Below are 15,580 nucleotides of genomic sequence, written 5' to 3'. Positions count from 1 at the left end.
TGAGACATGGTCTCATCGTGTAGTTCATGCTGGCCTTGAGCTTACTGTGTAGCTCAGGCCTGCCTCAAATTTAAGGTGATCCTCTTGCCTCAGACCCCTGAGTGATGGGATTACAGGTACACACTATCATGCCCAGCACTAGTTTATATGGTTTTTTTTTTAATCTTATCGAGTTTCTGGTACTTTTTAAGTACACAGTACAGTTCCATTCATCATTGTGATCCTGTACCCTTACATGACAGCTCTTGGTTCTCATTTTTCCCCCTTATCCATGCCCTCCCTTCACCCCTTCACCCCCATTTACAACACTTTGTTTATATAGTTTTAAACTGTCACACACATGCCAATATTCAGTGTATTGGGCAAATAAATACTGTTTTATTTTTGCCATGTAATATTATAAAGATACATTTTGTTAAGCCACATGTATGTTAGATAAAAGTGCTTTGGACTGGGGATTTACTTCAGTGGTACCACGCCTACCATGCAAGCACAAGGTCCTGAGTTCAATTTCTGGTACCAAGAAAAAAGGTGCTTTGTCAGTGTGGGCAGGACTAGTACAATAAAGGCATTCTAAATGTTAATCTGACAAAATTGGAAAACAGCACAGTTTTATTTCCTTAAAAAACTAACAAGTTCATAATATAAAGCTGATAATGTGAGGAGAAAATTGCCAAAGCAGTGGTTGGAGAAGGGTGTATATGTTTGAAATACTGAATTGGGAAAACCAGTAATTGCTGCATCAGGTGGTGGTCATATAAGTTGATTTGTCATCGAATTGGGGACAGAAGTAGATTATATACATTATAGGTTTTTGGAATCAAAAGCAAATGGAAAACCAAGAAAAAGTGGCAAAGGAAAAATACCAAAAAAGAGTTAAAATTTGCATAAAAGATATTGTCAGAGATAGATGTGAATTATATTCATAATCTGGTTAAATTCCCAATTAAGAAGACCCAAACTGAGTAAAAAAACACTCTCTGATCCAAGATCCTTGCATTTGTATAAAATAAAAGTTAAGGGGTTTGAAGGTAATAGAAACTCTTTAGGTCATAAAAATGGAGAGTAACATTTTTATTAGACAGAAATAATATTATAAGATACTTCACATTTAGACTGTGGCATTCATATGTAAGACTTTTGTTCAGTATCTTTAGGTGGGTGATAGTTTTACTATTGTAAGCTGATATAGATACATATATTTTAAAACATTATTTTTTCCAAAAATGGGGATTAAACTCAGGACCTTGCACTTATCAAGCAGGTGTGGCTCCACTGAGCTACATCCCTGGCCTTTAAAACATTTAAATTTATAATTTTATATACTTAATTTTATATACTTAAAACCCATCGAGATATCTTTCAATTACATAGAATACATGTTTTTAAAAAAAGAACACAGACTGGGCCAGCATACCTGGGCTTGAATTCTATCTTGCCTGTGCCAGTTGGTGCCTTCATCTGTAACATGGAGATACTCATGGGTATAACTCCAAGGCCTGCTGAGGGTTAAATGAATTAATGAGTATAATGCTCACTTAACAGGGTGTGCCACTTACAGCTCCAGAAATGGTTATTGTTACTCACCTCTCTGCCACATTAAGGGCTGGACCTGTACCTACTTTGGAAAGAGGGACAGAAGATGTTGGCATTCACTAGTTGGACAATTATGATTTCTACACTGCACAGGTGACTTCTGAGTCATGCCGTGTACTAAGGAAGAAGTTGCGTCTGCTCAGCCCTTTGTAAAGGTCATGTCGCATCGCCTGTAATCACTTGCGCAGCAGATTTGCCAGTAAAGATGACAACTTGTACACCTGCAGACAAACATTCTCAGGAGTCGGTTGCCACGTGTGGAATTTCATCTTTACCTGAACCCCGATCCAGAACTCAGCTCCTCCAGGCAGCACCCCTCCACCCATATTGGACCCACGTCCCCTCTTCTGTTAGCCGTGCTCATTCACTCAGAAGCAACAAGAAAAAGTTGAAGGGAAGCTTTCTTTGTGCTTCCTGTTTGTATCCTGATTTATTGGAGCTCTCCAGGTTATTTCTTTTCTCAAGACTGATGTGTATTTTGATTGGGGAGTCAGGGGGGCACTAGATGGTGGTACTTATTGTTTCCTGAGTTGATGATCTGTAAGAACCTCATGTTGTATAACTTTTTGCATTGTTAACCAGAGGAGTTTTAGATGTTAGAGATGATGGAGTATTGTGGCATTTTACACTTCAGTATTTAGGTGCTTACATAATGTGCCCCCGCCATTTGTTACAACTTTTCAGCAGTTTGATCTACTTGCAATAAAAAGATCTGGAGTTACACATATTTGTAATCTGGGAGGCTGAGGCAGGAAGATCACAAGCCCAGCTGGAGTAATTTAGAAAGATCTTGTTTTACAATAAAAAATAAAAAGAGATGGGGATGTAGCTTAGTGCAAAGGCTCTGAGTTCAATCCCAGTACTCTAAGCATGGCGGGGGCGTATTCTTTTGGGTTTGTATTTCATTCATAGTACTCTGTTGAAAAGATCTGAAAAAAATTGCTTCTTGGCTTTTTGGCTAAGATCAAGTGTTGAAAAGATCTGAAACAGTCAGACCTCAATCATGGAGTTCTGGAAAACAAGTCCTATGAATACAAAATGCCACACACACACACACACACACACACACACACACACCCCATGACTGCAGATATTCCTGTATACTAGTCAGAATCTTCTGGAAGTAGGGCCAACTTGAGGGTTGCTGGTTTGGGGAGTTTTTGCTCCACAGAAGAAAAGAATTGAGGGATCTCCTGAGTAAGTGCAGTTTAGCTTACTGTGGTAAATAACTGTGAGAAATACAAGTTATTGTGTTCATATGGCTGGATCTTGAGTAACTGCAACTCTTAAGGAAGCCAAGCAGGCGTGCACCACTGAGCTAAATCCCCGTCCCTTAAAACATTTAAAATTAGTAATTTTATATACTTAAAACCCATCGAGATATCTTTCAAATAAATAGAATACATGTTTTTTTAAAAAAGAACACAAGGGGGTGAAGGGAGGGCAGGGACAAGGGGAAAAAATGAGAATCAAGACCTATTATGTAAAGGTACAGAATCCCAATGATGAATGTAACTGTATTGTATACCTAGATTGTACCAATAAATTCAATAAAAAGAAAAAAAAAAAAAAAGAACACAACTGGGCCCAGCATACCTGGGCTTGAATTCTACCTTGCCTGTGCCAGTTGGTGCCTTCATCTGTAACATGGAGATACTCATGGGTATAACTCCAAGGCCTGCTGAGGGTTAAATGAATTAAGAGTATAATGCTCACTTAACAGGGTGTGCCACTTACAGCTCCAGAAATGGTTATCATTATAGTGTATTTGAATTCTTTGTTTACTCATGAAAGGAAAGCAGAAATTGGAAGAAGGGAAGTAAAGAAGCACCGATACTGCTGTGTTCGTTACCCCACTTACTGCGTGCCCTTACCAGGCATATAGATACATAACTCTTCAGGCCCTCCTCTTGGGTAGGGTGGATTCCAGTTCACATGGGAAGAGCTTAAAGCTCAGGCAGGTTAAATGACATTTGAACTTTGGCCCCCAAATCTGTATTCTGTTTTTAATACATACACAAACAAAAGATCAGAGGCTTGTGGGGAAAGAAAAAAAACTGAATTATTAGTACTTCCTATGTTAAAAATACAGTTTTCCACTTTAGTCAAATGTTGCAAATGAATTATCACTTAATATACTACATTTTTCTTTCTTATATTTTTCTATTTAGTAGAGAAAGCAAATACTAAATGTACATTCTAGAGAAGTAGGGCAGCTTTGAGGAAATGAAATATCTGTGTTGTGTGTTTCTACTATGGTGCCAGATGCAGTGGAAAGAAAGCGTGTTCCAAAGAACCTTCAAGGATATCGAAGGATGTTGCTTCTTGGAGTTTTGCCCCTCTGGCTGGATGAAATTCATCTGGGAGCAATAACTTCAGTGTTTTGTTTTTGTTTTTGTTTTTTTTTTTTGGCCCAGTACTGGGAATTGAACCCTCTGTGTAGTCCAGGCTGACCTTGAACTAGAGGCAGTCTTCCTCCCTCAGCCTCCTGAGTGGTAGGATAACAGGCATGCATCACCATGCCCAGCACAGGGCTCCTAAAGTTAAAAACATGTTGAAGTGGAATCTGTCCAGCAAACAGATAATGAAGGATTTTGATCACTGTGTACAGAGTTGGACACATTTGTTACAACTACTCAGAGCCTTTTGATTTAGGATTTTGGCCATATTCCAAATAGGGATCTAGATTTGGGATTTTGGCCATATTCCAAGTAAGGATCTAGGTTTGGAATGGTAGGATCTTGTATAGTTGACTTGGGCGTTTAAGGCAGGGTCCCACGCATAAGTGATTTTCTGAAGTACTAGTTTTTCTGCCACAGGGTACATCTTCCTGTGTTGTGTTTTTCTGACCTTCCTTTCCCCATCTGTAGTGCTGGAGGCAACCTGCCGAACAGCAGCAATTTTGGTAAGAAGTTGAGCGCTGTTAGGGATCTTCATGGGTTTTCTGTAATCTACTTGGTGCTTCATAAAATTTGTGGTCCTGGATGATGAATTGCTTTTTGGATTTTCCATTTTCTCTGTCAGACTGAGTTTTGGTCAACAGCATGTTTAACATTACTCTAGGGGAGGAGAGAAGTCGATGTTGTGTTTTTTAGGTACTAGGGACTGAGTCAGGTCTTTTTCACTGAGCTACATCTCCAGCCTCTTTTTATTTTTTTATTTTGAGACAGGGTGTTGCTAAATCACTAAATTGCCTAGGCTGGCTCAGACTTGCAAACTCCTGCCTCAGCCTTCCAGAGTGCTAGGATTGTAGGTGTGCACCACGATGTATGACTGAGTTTGTGCTTTTACAGTTCGGCTTTTGAGGCATTTGATAAAGTGGATAGGAAAAGGTCCCTGTGCCTTTTTCTTTCTAAGCAGTGCTCCAGTGTTGGTGAGCCTATGGTGTGTATGCCACAGCAGGCTTGAAAGCTCTATAAGGTTTGCCCATCACTGCAGGTGATTGATACTCAATCCCTGAGAATACTCCAATGGCTCTGACCAGGTGATCTGAAATGCAGAGAATGGATCTCCAGGAGTCTTCCCTTGCTTTTATTTGCTCTCCTCCCCTTGCCCCCTATTTATTTGTTTGTTTCAAGGTGCTGGGATTTGAACCCAGGGCCTCACACATGCCTGGCAAGTGCTGTAACACTGAGCTTTGTCCTTAGCCTTTTCAGTTTCTACTGGGCAAAGCCACCAAACACCTTGTCACCTTTCTGGTCACAGATACTCAGACTCACTTCCTTATGATTTCAGCCTTGCACGGGCTTCTCTTGTGTGTGATCTCACAAGACAGGAAGTACAGCTTTTCTTTTTTGTTTTTTATTTTGGGGGGATCGAACTTGGTACATTGCACTTGAAAGGCAGGCGGCGGAACCACTGAGCTAAATCCCCAGCCCAGGCTTTTCATTCTTTCAAACAGGGCAGTACAACCAGAATACTTGCAGCTAAGACCCACCCAGGTTCCTGATTTTGTTCTGAAAAGTGTTTATCAGAGATAATAAATAATATGTGGATATTCAGTCCCCTGCTTAGAATTCTTTGGTTCCTCCCTCTTGCCCATAGGATAAAGCCTCAATTACATAGGAGTGCATGCTAATTTCTTTAGGCTGTGTCCAGCCTGAACTGTTTTTCTCATTTTTCTGGAAGCAGTACTTGCTTCTGTGTGTTTTGCCTTCTCGTTCCTCTTCTGTTTGTCCACTTATTAAACTCCTGTACGTTGTCATTTTGTTGGACGGGTTTGTTCAGTTTTCCCTCTCCTTTCTCCCCATTGGTCTTCCTACTGTTACCAGACCCACGTCTGTCTGCTTACTAACTGAAAGCCACCTCTGGAGTAGAGCTGGTGGCAAGAAAATTATTCAGGGTCTAATCCTGAAAAGGTGGGAGTAGGCTGTCATCCTCAAAGCACTATTCTAGATAGGGACAGGAGGTACAGTGAGACACTCTTGTCTTCTTGTGTGTGTCTTTTTCTTTGGTCAGAATATCTTAATCAGGCTCGACTTCGACCTGCTCTGGCTAGTTCCTATACTCATTTTTTTGTTTTGTCTTTTGAGACAGGGTCTAACGTAGTTCAGATGATCCTCTTGCTTCAACCCCCTAAGTGCTGGAATTACAGACATGTGTCCCCATTCTCAGCTCCTGTACTTTTTGTTTTGTTTTGTTTTTTGAGGCGGCATTATTTATGTAGTGAGACTGACCTGGGACTCACAGTGATCCTCCTGCCTCAGCCTCCCGAGTGCTGGGATTACAGGTGTGCACCACCACGCTCAACTCTCAGCTCCTGTACTTCTTTAGGCAAACAATTACTTTTCTGCCTGTTAAGTGTGATCTTTATACATTGAGATGTAATCTAAAAGTCATCAGATATCTGGGTTCTGTGGATGTAAAAAAGGTTATTTAGCAGTTATCATAATGATCACTGAAGTATGTTTTTGGGGGGAGTGTAGGGTTAAGTACTGGGGACCAAACCCAGGGACTTTGCACTGAGCTAGATCCCCAGCTTTTTTTTTGGTGGGGAGACAGGGTCTCACTAAGCTGCTATATTGCCTGGACTGGGCTTGTACTTGCCTCTTGGGGTTACAGATGTGTACCCCCATGCCAAGTGAGCTTTTCTTTGGGATTTAGAATGCTAGGCAAATGGAGGGGAAGAAGAGTAACTCCCAACAAGGAAATTTGTGATAAAGATACAAACATGACTCCTGGAACTGTGGATCAAAGGTGTGCCTCACAAATCTGGAAAGCCATGGAAGTCCGGCCATTATTGTTTGTGTGTCTGAGAGCATGCTTTTATCTCTGCTTATCCTTTTCCTATGTCTTATTTTGGGCAGAAGAGCTTTGTCTGCCTCCCTGTGTTTGTGACCTGGTTGAAGCAGCCAGCTTGATTGCATCTCTGAGCCTATAGGAGAGGTAAAATGATTCACCTGATGCTTGAGGGACCACTATGCTCATTAGTTTCCCTGGGCAGTTGACTAGGGATGAGATGGTTCACTGAAAGAGGTAGGTGCAAGAAATAGTGGTCTGAAGGAAGGAGTTTTGGCAGGATCCTAAAAGATATCTCTGAATTATTTTGATCCTGGAATATAATATAAAGAAAGAATTTCACTAACCATTTCAAAAACTAATGTAGGTGGTTTTGAATTAATGCAGATGATAATCCTTCTGTTCATGTAACAGTAGGCTGGTCTTGTCCAATTGTCTGTAGTGTTTAGACTGTTCCAAGCATTAGTCAAGGTGATTTTTAGTTTTCCAAAAGCTAATTGAATATAATGAATAGCTTTGATGTCTCCTCAGAGAAGGATGATAGACTCTGTCAAAAATAATTGTGCTTGAATTTAGTTCTTTGCCAGTGACATAATGAAAACTATCAATGAGAATTTTAAAATTATCAAAACATGCAATATTTACATATGCAAGAACAGTTCGTCTTGCTTAAACACCACAGCAGCACATCAGAACTGGCAGGGGAGTTTTTTTTACAAAACCAGAGGCCCAGGCTGTACCCTAAGCTTGTGACTAGGTAACAAGCTCCCTGGCAGACTTAACCCACCTCAAGTGTGAGAAGCACTGCCCTCGAAGAACTTGATTTGTTGGCATCTTCTGGGATAGAAATCAGAGCACCTCCAAAGTAGACCATGTTCAAAATGGGTTCTCTGGGAAGCCATGACATTCTATTTCAGCCTTAAAATGGGCTCTTTTTCCCTTTCTCAGCTATACTCAGGTTTCTCCTAATGCCGTAGTGCATTAAATAACAGATTCAAAAAACTTAACAAAACTGGTTGCTTCTTGTAGAATTCTCTAGTCAAGATTTGACTGATGACATCCCCATTGTGTCATTTAACCTGTTTCTCTGGCCCAGTGTGTTTTCAGATTGTTAGAGTTGTATAGAAGCTCAATCAGATTGAGGTTACATATTTCAGAGAATACTTCATAGATGACGTGGTAGCTTCATTAGGAGGCCTACCATGTTTCTCACTGCTGTTAGCAGCCATTTATGATCGTCACTTTAGAAGCATCAGGGCTTGCTAATTCTCTCTGAATGTCCAGTAAACACTGCACTGAATAGAGGAACTTGAAGGCAAGCTTATTGAGAAACAGTTACATAGCACCAGGCCCTGATTACGCATTAGAAGTGGTTACATGCTTCGTTCAGCACTGTCTTGTGGTTTTTAGGTAATCTCGGAATGGGCAGTGAATGTTTCATGTCTTTACTGAGCCTTGCTGTTCTATAGAGTATATGGATTTGTACTGATAGATATGCTTATATTTTCCTGTTTTTGTCTTTAATCCTTTACTCCCAAGAGCACATGATCTCTTTTGCTTTCAACCCTAGATTCTCACTGAAGGGAGAGAGGAATTACAATGGAGCATGTCTTTTGTTCTCTTTATGACTGTGTGTTTGAGTTACCTTATTTTTCTGTGTGTCACTTCAACTTGTTCATTTACAAGTTGAGGGCTGCTCCTCCTACCCTTATGCTTGGGACAGCTAGTAGTGATTAGTTTATGTTGGCTCTTTGGTTTGGTTTTGGTTTGGGGGTTTGTTTATTGTTTTTATTTTTTTTATGACAGTGTCTTGCTCTGTAGTTCAGGCTGGTCTTGAACTCATTATGTAGACCAGGCTGGCCTTAAACGTAGCAGAGACCCTCCTGTCTCCGCCTTCTGAGTACAGCACTGTACTCAGCTCTAATTAATTAAATATATTGATTGTCTCCAACTTGTTAGAATTCTGTCTTCCTTTCATTAAAAACATATTTTCTAAAAGTAGCTTGTCAAATAAACACAAAACTCCTGTATATGTGATGGTTTCTTGTGTATTCAGAAAGCATGCTTTTATGTTATTTTGAGCCTTTAAAAACATGACCCTTTCTCTGTTCTTCTGTTTTAGGAAATTCACACAAATGAAAAGGAAGTAACCGAGAAGGAAATCACACTTCACTTGTTGCCAGGTAACGGTCATGTTAGCATCATACCTTGTGTGCAGCTCAAAGCCAATGATAAATGATGCCATCCCTAGAATTGCTATATTTAAACTCCTTTGTTTTCATTCTCTGTATGTAATAGTAATGAGTTGGTCAAAGATTTTAAGGTCTTAATTCAGTAACTGCACACCTCTCTCTGAGTGTTACAACATCTGGAAAGAATTTTTCTTGTTTCCCTATCCTTCAAGCTGATAAAAATAAACCTGAGAAATTCTCACTTCTTTCACAAACAAATGAGGCCTTTATCAGATTGTTCTACTTAACTCTATTCTGGTCTCCGGGCAGGAAAATCCCAGTTTCCTGAAGAGGCCTGCACCACATACTTACTCCCTGCTGCCCACATCTGTTGTCCTTGAACAGAGTGGCTGCCTGGCTTCACATTTGTTGGTGGTGGCCTCACCTGTCGGTCTCTGCTGAGCCCTGGTACCTGGGATGCTGGGCTTTGCCAGCCACGTGGCCGTCAGGGTTGTATGTTAGGCCATTTAGTATGAAGGGCCCTGGGTTGGTTGATTATTTCTGAAACAGAAGAGAGCGACTATAGCTGCATTGGGTTTTTTTGGGTTTTTTGTTTTTTGTACCAGGGATCAAAATTGGGACCTTGTGCTTGCAAGGCAGGTAGCAGAACTACTGAGCTAAATCCCCGGCCCAGTTGGGTTTTAACCACTTCAAAGTTCAGGGCAGAAACTACTTGGAGTATCCATACCATATATGGAAAATCCTGTCTGCTCTGTATTCTTTTTCCATTTTTTCTTAATCCAAAATATCTTTTTAAAAAAGCTTTTTCATGTGTATTTTACCAAAATAATAGAGGCTTTGTTCTGGTACTTTTATTGTATTCTGGTTTGTCTAGGGATGTGGATGTGTACATTTCTGACTAAAATATATTGGAATATGTTAACTTTTTGAAACATGTTTTTACTCTTTTAAGGCATTTTTCCCTATAACTGTGACCTAGGCCTTGATTCATATCTCCCATTGTTTTTCCTTTTTAGGGGATTATACTTTTGGTTTTTTGAAATAGGATCTCGCTGTATAGCACAGGCTAGCCTCGAACTTGAAGTGATCCTCCTGCCTCAGCCTCCCAAGTTCTGGGACTATAGGCATGCACCATCACACCCAGCGTTTTGGAGGATTATCGATTCTGAAATTAACTTCTATTTTTAACTTGGTGTTATGTATATTCTATCTTCTAGATTCCCTGATGGTCTCTTCTAGCTGAGTGGCTTTTGAGTTCACAAAACTTCTCTGACCTTCAGTTTCCTCAACTAGACCTTGATCCTTTCTACCTCCTAATTCTTACGATTCTAGAGCATACGTCTGGTACAGAGTTGGTGACCGTGGTGCAGCATGCCATTTTGGTAGAGGGTCTCACCAGGGATGCAGTAGCTACTGCTGCTGTTGTTGGTGTCTATCATGTGACCCAGGTGGATCTGTTCTGGTTGTTGCACGTTTGGAGTTGGAAGCGCAGGAACCCTTGTCCATGCACCTTTCTTTCATCTTGAACTTAGCTGAGGCACTTTTAGGGGAACTATTTTAACTTGTAGGGAGGCCCTGACTTCCTTATCGTCCTTCAACTCTGTGGTCTCTGGAGGATAACCTAGTCACTGAACCATCTTTTGGTATTTCCTTAGTGTTTCAGCTGGACGTAATTAACCCCTTGAAAAATGAAAAAAGGAAACATCATGATATGTGCCTATTTATAGTCAGGATGTCTGATGCACTTCTCTGTTTTTATCCTGAAAGCTAGACAAAATGAATTCCTGGCTAAGTAAACTGACTGACTGATTAATTGATTACATTGTTGAGTATTGCACCTAGGGCTTTTGCACGGAGCTGCATCCCTAGCCCTTTTTAAATTTTTGACACAGTGCTTTACTAAGTCTCTAAATTGCCCAGAGTGGGCTTCAACTTGTCATCCTCCTGCCTCAGCCTCTCAGAGTGCTGGGATTACAGGTGTGTACCATCATGCCCAGTTTAAGTAAATTTAAAGGTGGAGAAATCTGAGGAGGAGATATTATCCATTGGATGAGGAGAAAATTCCTTTTTTGTTGTTGTTGTTGTTGCATCGTATTCATACTTAATTTGTTATTTCACCTTGTCCTTCTGTGTTCCCTGCCCTAATGGAAACATCCCCCATCATAAGTGTCTCTGTTTCCAGGGAGCAGAGAATGCTTATGTGTTTCCTAATCTTAATTGTTTTGCGGGGGGAGTAAAAAGAAATGTATTTTCTGTCTCCAGGATCTACAGCTTCTCCTGTGGGCTGGCCACCTACAGATGGGACAGGAAAAGCAATACATTGAAAGGAAATACTCTCAGTGATGAAATTTTTTCCAACCAGCCTCTGACCCCTTTTTTTCTCTCATCCTCCCAGTGTGCAGCTGGAATGAAGTGGTCTTGTGTGGAAGACTGCAGCGCCCCTGTGTCAGGAAGCTGCCTGGAAGCCCTAGAGTGTCACAGGAAAAGGGGCTGCAATCTCTATTCGCAGCATGCTGGCCAGACTGCCTGGCTTTGCTTGTTTAGGGTATTGCTGCTGTGGAACATCTGGGGTCAAAGTCATAAAGACATGAGAATCTGTGCTTGAAAGTGCAGCTAAGATGATTACCACCTATTTGAAAACTTCCATTATTTACAGTGAGAGGATAAAAGAAACCCCTGAGCAAAGGTGTCTCTGAACTGTTTTGGTCTCTCCTCTGTGCTTCATCTTCTCTCCTAAATTTTGCAGCTCCTGCCACTCTGAAAGTGGCGTGTTCTGAAGTGTTTCTCTGCATTGAGTGTTTGTTCTTAGGTAAATAGAACAGGGAAAGCTCTTAATGTTTGCATACTGTGTGTTCCCTGAGGACGTAAGGAGGACTTGTTTTGGTTTCCACCAGGTGAACAGCTGCTTTGTGAAGCCAGCACAGTCCTGAAGTACGTGCAGGAAGATTCCTGTCAGCATGGCGTGTATGGGAGACTTGTCTGCACAGACTTTAAAATTGCCTTCTTGAGCGATAATGAATCTGCGCTGGATAATGGTGTATGTATGAGCTGGATTTGGCTGGGTTTGGAGGGAACCGTGTAGTTGTGGCTTTGTCATTGTTTTCCTTCAGTTTCTCAGTTCCTCCACCTCATTCCCTTCAACTTACAAATACAACAGGCAGAAGCCCTCTGTCAGATGCTCTTTTCAGCCGCAAGACTGTCCAGGAATTTCTCACCTGTGCTTCATATGATGCTGGCTTGCTTTTGACCTCATAGGTTGACACCACCAACTTTTTCTCAGTTTCTTCTATATTTTAACACAGTATAAATCACCTATGTATACTAGTTCCCCGTGTTTTCTCCATACTGAACTCTTCCTCAAACTCAGAAACTGAGTTCAGTAATGAAAATAATGGTGAGGGTAGCCTCTGAAATTGGGTTTAATCTGAACCCAGTAGCAGTATCCTTGTGAGAGCTGTGCCTGCTCAGGAGTGAGCAGTTGAAGGAAAGAGCTGCCCACACCACTAGAGAGCACTGGAGGTTATGGAAACGCAGCCCTAGCCCCTTCTCGTGCAGTGTGCCTGCCGCCCTGACCTCCCGTGCTTCCAAACACCAGCACCATTGCAGCTGCTTCTTGTCTGGTCTGCTGTGCTACTGCCTGCTGTCGCTGCTTGTTTCTGGTCCTGTGCAGAGACTTGAATCACCCAGTGTTTTTTTCTTTCTTCCCAAACCTGGCTTCAGGTAGCTCTTTCAGCCTCCTCTTTGGATTTATGTGAAGAAATGTTAAACTGCATGTCACTTCCTCACACTTGTCAGAGGGCTTTGTGTGGCCTGTTGGGTTTGCCTGGAAACAGCCCAGACATGGCATCTTCTACCTAGCTTTGAAAAGCCAGTGCCCATGAGCTGTCCTTACATTCTTAGTCATTCCTTGCTTAGGGATGGGATATGTGGGTGCATGTCCCAGTTTATCTCGGTGTGTAAGTAGAAAATGATGATTTGCTCTCCTTATAGATGTCTAAAAGCATAGAAAGGAGTCACAGTTGTTCTCTTTTGAATCTTTTAGGAAACTCAGTTTAAGAATAAGATTATAGGAGAAAATGACATTACCCTCCACTGTGTTGATCAGATTTATGGAGGTAAGTATCTCTTTTTCCTAGGGTGGTTGCCATCCTTGAAATGTATAGTTAATAATGAAAATGTTCTTATAATCTTTAACAGTTTATTAGAATGTATTTAAATCCATTTTATGGATTACAAATTGATATGAGAAGTAGCTTGCTTGGGATTGCTTAGTTGGAGGAGCTTTGACTTGAACTTGGAGTTTGTTCTTCCTAATGCTCCACACAAGCTCATCCTACATTAAATGTTGATCATACTATTTGCCACCTGTGGTAGCTGTGTAGGCTTTACTTTTCTTTATTTTTTGTACCGGGGCTCAAACTCGGGACCTTGGGTTTGCAAGGCAGGCACCACTGAGCTAAATCCCCAGCTCTGTAGGCTTTACTTTAAAGGGTGGTATGTAAGGTGTATGTGTTCTCATTAGAATGTCTTTACTACTGACGAAATAAGCCTCTTCTTTAAAGCTTCTCTGTTCCTCTTCCCCATTTTTGTGTTCAGGGCATTTTAAAAATTCATTCAATAAGGGTGAGGGATTTAGCTCAGTGGTGCCACCTCCTGCCTCGAAAGAGCAAGGTCCCGAGTTTGATTCCTGGAACCCCCCCCCTCAAATTCATGCAATAGCCATTTATAATGTTCTCAACACCAGTAGGTTCTGAGTTGGGTCCAAAGTGTCCAGAGGGGCCCTACCTGTAAATCTAGGAGTTAACTGGCATAAAAATATGTCCCTAGCCCTCTCCCTTCCACCCTTTTATTGTCTTAGCTTTCCGAACTGGGTTTCTTTAGACCATTAGGGTCCTTTCTGCTGACAGTGGCCAGTCTCTTTGGATCGTGTGCTAATTCCAGAGGAGTGAAGAACCCTGACTGCTCTTGGGGAGCTAGGGTCTCTGCTAGAGGGACTGGGCTCCTGCCTTGTAAGTTAGCAGTCTACTTTATAGCATCACTTGTTGCCATGTAACCTAATTTCCTCCATGGTTTCATGATTGATCTGTAGTGTTCGATGAGAAAAAAAAACCTCTCTTTGGACAACTGAAGAAATACCCTGAAAAACTCATCATCCACTGCAAAGACCTCCGAGTGTTCCACTTTTGTCTGAGGTACACAAAGGAAGAGGAAGTCAAAAGGGTAACTAGTTGCTTGTGTTTTGGATTTTATTTTCCATCAGGGTTTCCCCATTGACTGTACTTTTGCTTACATTATCTGAAGGTAGACGGGGGAGCCTTTTGCTGTGTGAAGTTGGTTGTAATCCCTTTGTTTGATTAGAATGTGAGAGTTAATTGGGTAAACAGAGCTAGTGTATCATCTCAGCACATGGTACCTTTAATCCTTCAATTCATAATTCTAGTTTTTGTTACTAGAGCCACTAAAGGGTGGAAGCTTATAAGCCAAGTCAGAAGGAAATTGAGTAAAGAGAAAGATGTGACAGCTCAAGTTATCCTGCTTCCTCATCTCTGACAGCCTGCCCCCAGAATAGTAGCGCTGACTTCCAGCTCCTGGGAATAAATTAGTTTATCACCGTGGTTGTGCACGGAAGGAGGTGGCACATGGGTCAGGTGAGCAAAGCCAAGTTAGCAGGTGTGCCTTTGGAGGCCAAGTAAACATAATCACCTGGGAGTGCCACAGCAGACTGAGATTTGTAATTCGGTGAACTCAGAGAGTAGCTGTATCAACTTAATGTTCATGTAACTTCAAGATTTCTCAGCCAGGTGTGGTGGTGCATACCAGCACTCAGGAGGCTGAGGCAGGAGGAATGAGACCAGTCTAGACTACATATAGTAGTGAGTCGGCTAGCCGGAACTATAACAGCAAGACCCTGTGTCAAAAAATAAAAACAGGGCTGGGGATTTAGCTCAGTGGTTCCACCTCCTGCCTCATGAGCACAAGGTCCAGAGTTCAATCCCTGATACCAAAAAAAAAAAAAAAAGAAAGAAAGAAAGAAAGAAATTCTCTTACTAAGATAGTGAAGGAAGCAAACTGGCCATGCTTATGGTAAATCACATGGGAAACCTATCAAATAGCCAGTACATGCATATTGTCTTGTCCACAATGAAATATGCACATTTACAGGTAATGCCTTAATTTTCTTTCATATGGTATGATAGTTCTGTTAGAATAATGAATATAAATCCAGTATATATTCTGAGCTGGAAAAGAATGGTGTAGACAGGGAAAAATTCCCGAGAAGGCAGACACTTCATTTTGAACAATGGCTTTAATCATCTGTCCAAACATACTTTCACATGGTAGACAAACAGCACATTTTTCCTCATCATCCAGATACTAAAAACCACAAATGGGTGGCTAAATGTCTTGGGTATTATCTGATATCAGCTGTAAGTCTATCTCATATCAGATTACTTTTAAGAAATTTGGTTAAGTTTTAAAGTTTTCCTTAGAAGGTCAGAGCTCTTAGAAAGCTTAACAAAGTAATATTCTTTTGGTCTAGCTTTATTCCAAGA

At 41.2% G+C, this 15,580-nt stretch overlaps 1 protein-coding gene across 4 annotated transcripts in view; it reads left to right on the top strand.

Annotated features, from left to right (window-relative positions):
• Mtmr12 (myotubularin related protein 12) overlaps positions 1-15,580 on the top strand; it is a 69,537-nt gene that overhangs the window by 13,134 nt on the left and 40,823 nt on the right. For all 4 annotated transcript variants that reach the window (XM_010605410.3, XM_010605412.3, XM_033758374.1 and 1 more), the window contains 4 exons: positions 8,957-9,017; positions 11,921-12,063; positions 13,069-13,141; positions 14,116-14,246. In XM_010605410.3, coding sequence (XP_010603712.1) covers positions 8,957-9,017; positions 11,921-12,063; positions 13,069-13,141; positions 14,116-14,246 — 408 coding nt within the window. Of the gene's footprint in view, positions 1-8,956; positions 9,018-11,920; positions 12,064-13,068; positions 13,142-14,115; positions 14,247-15,580 lie in introns of those variants that run through there.

Source organism: Fukomys damarensis, unplaced genomic scaffold, assembly GCF_012274545.1.
Source record: "Fukomys damarensis isolate Sample0158 unplaced genomic scaffold, DMR_v1.0_HiC HiC_scaffold_1, whole genome shotgun sequence".
Lineage (NCBI taxonomy): Eukaryota > Metazoa > Chordata > Mammalia > Rodentia > Bathyergidae > Fukomys > Fukomys damarensis.
Note: the sequence above shows the minus strand (reverse complement) of the source record. Positions and strands in the feature narration are given on the sequence as shown.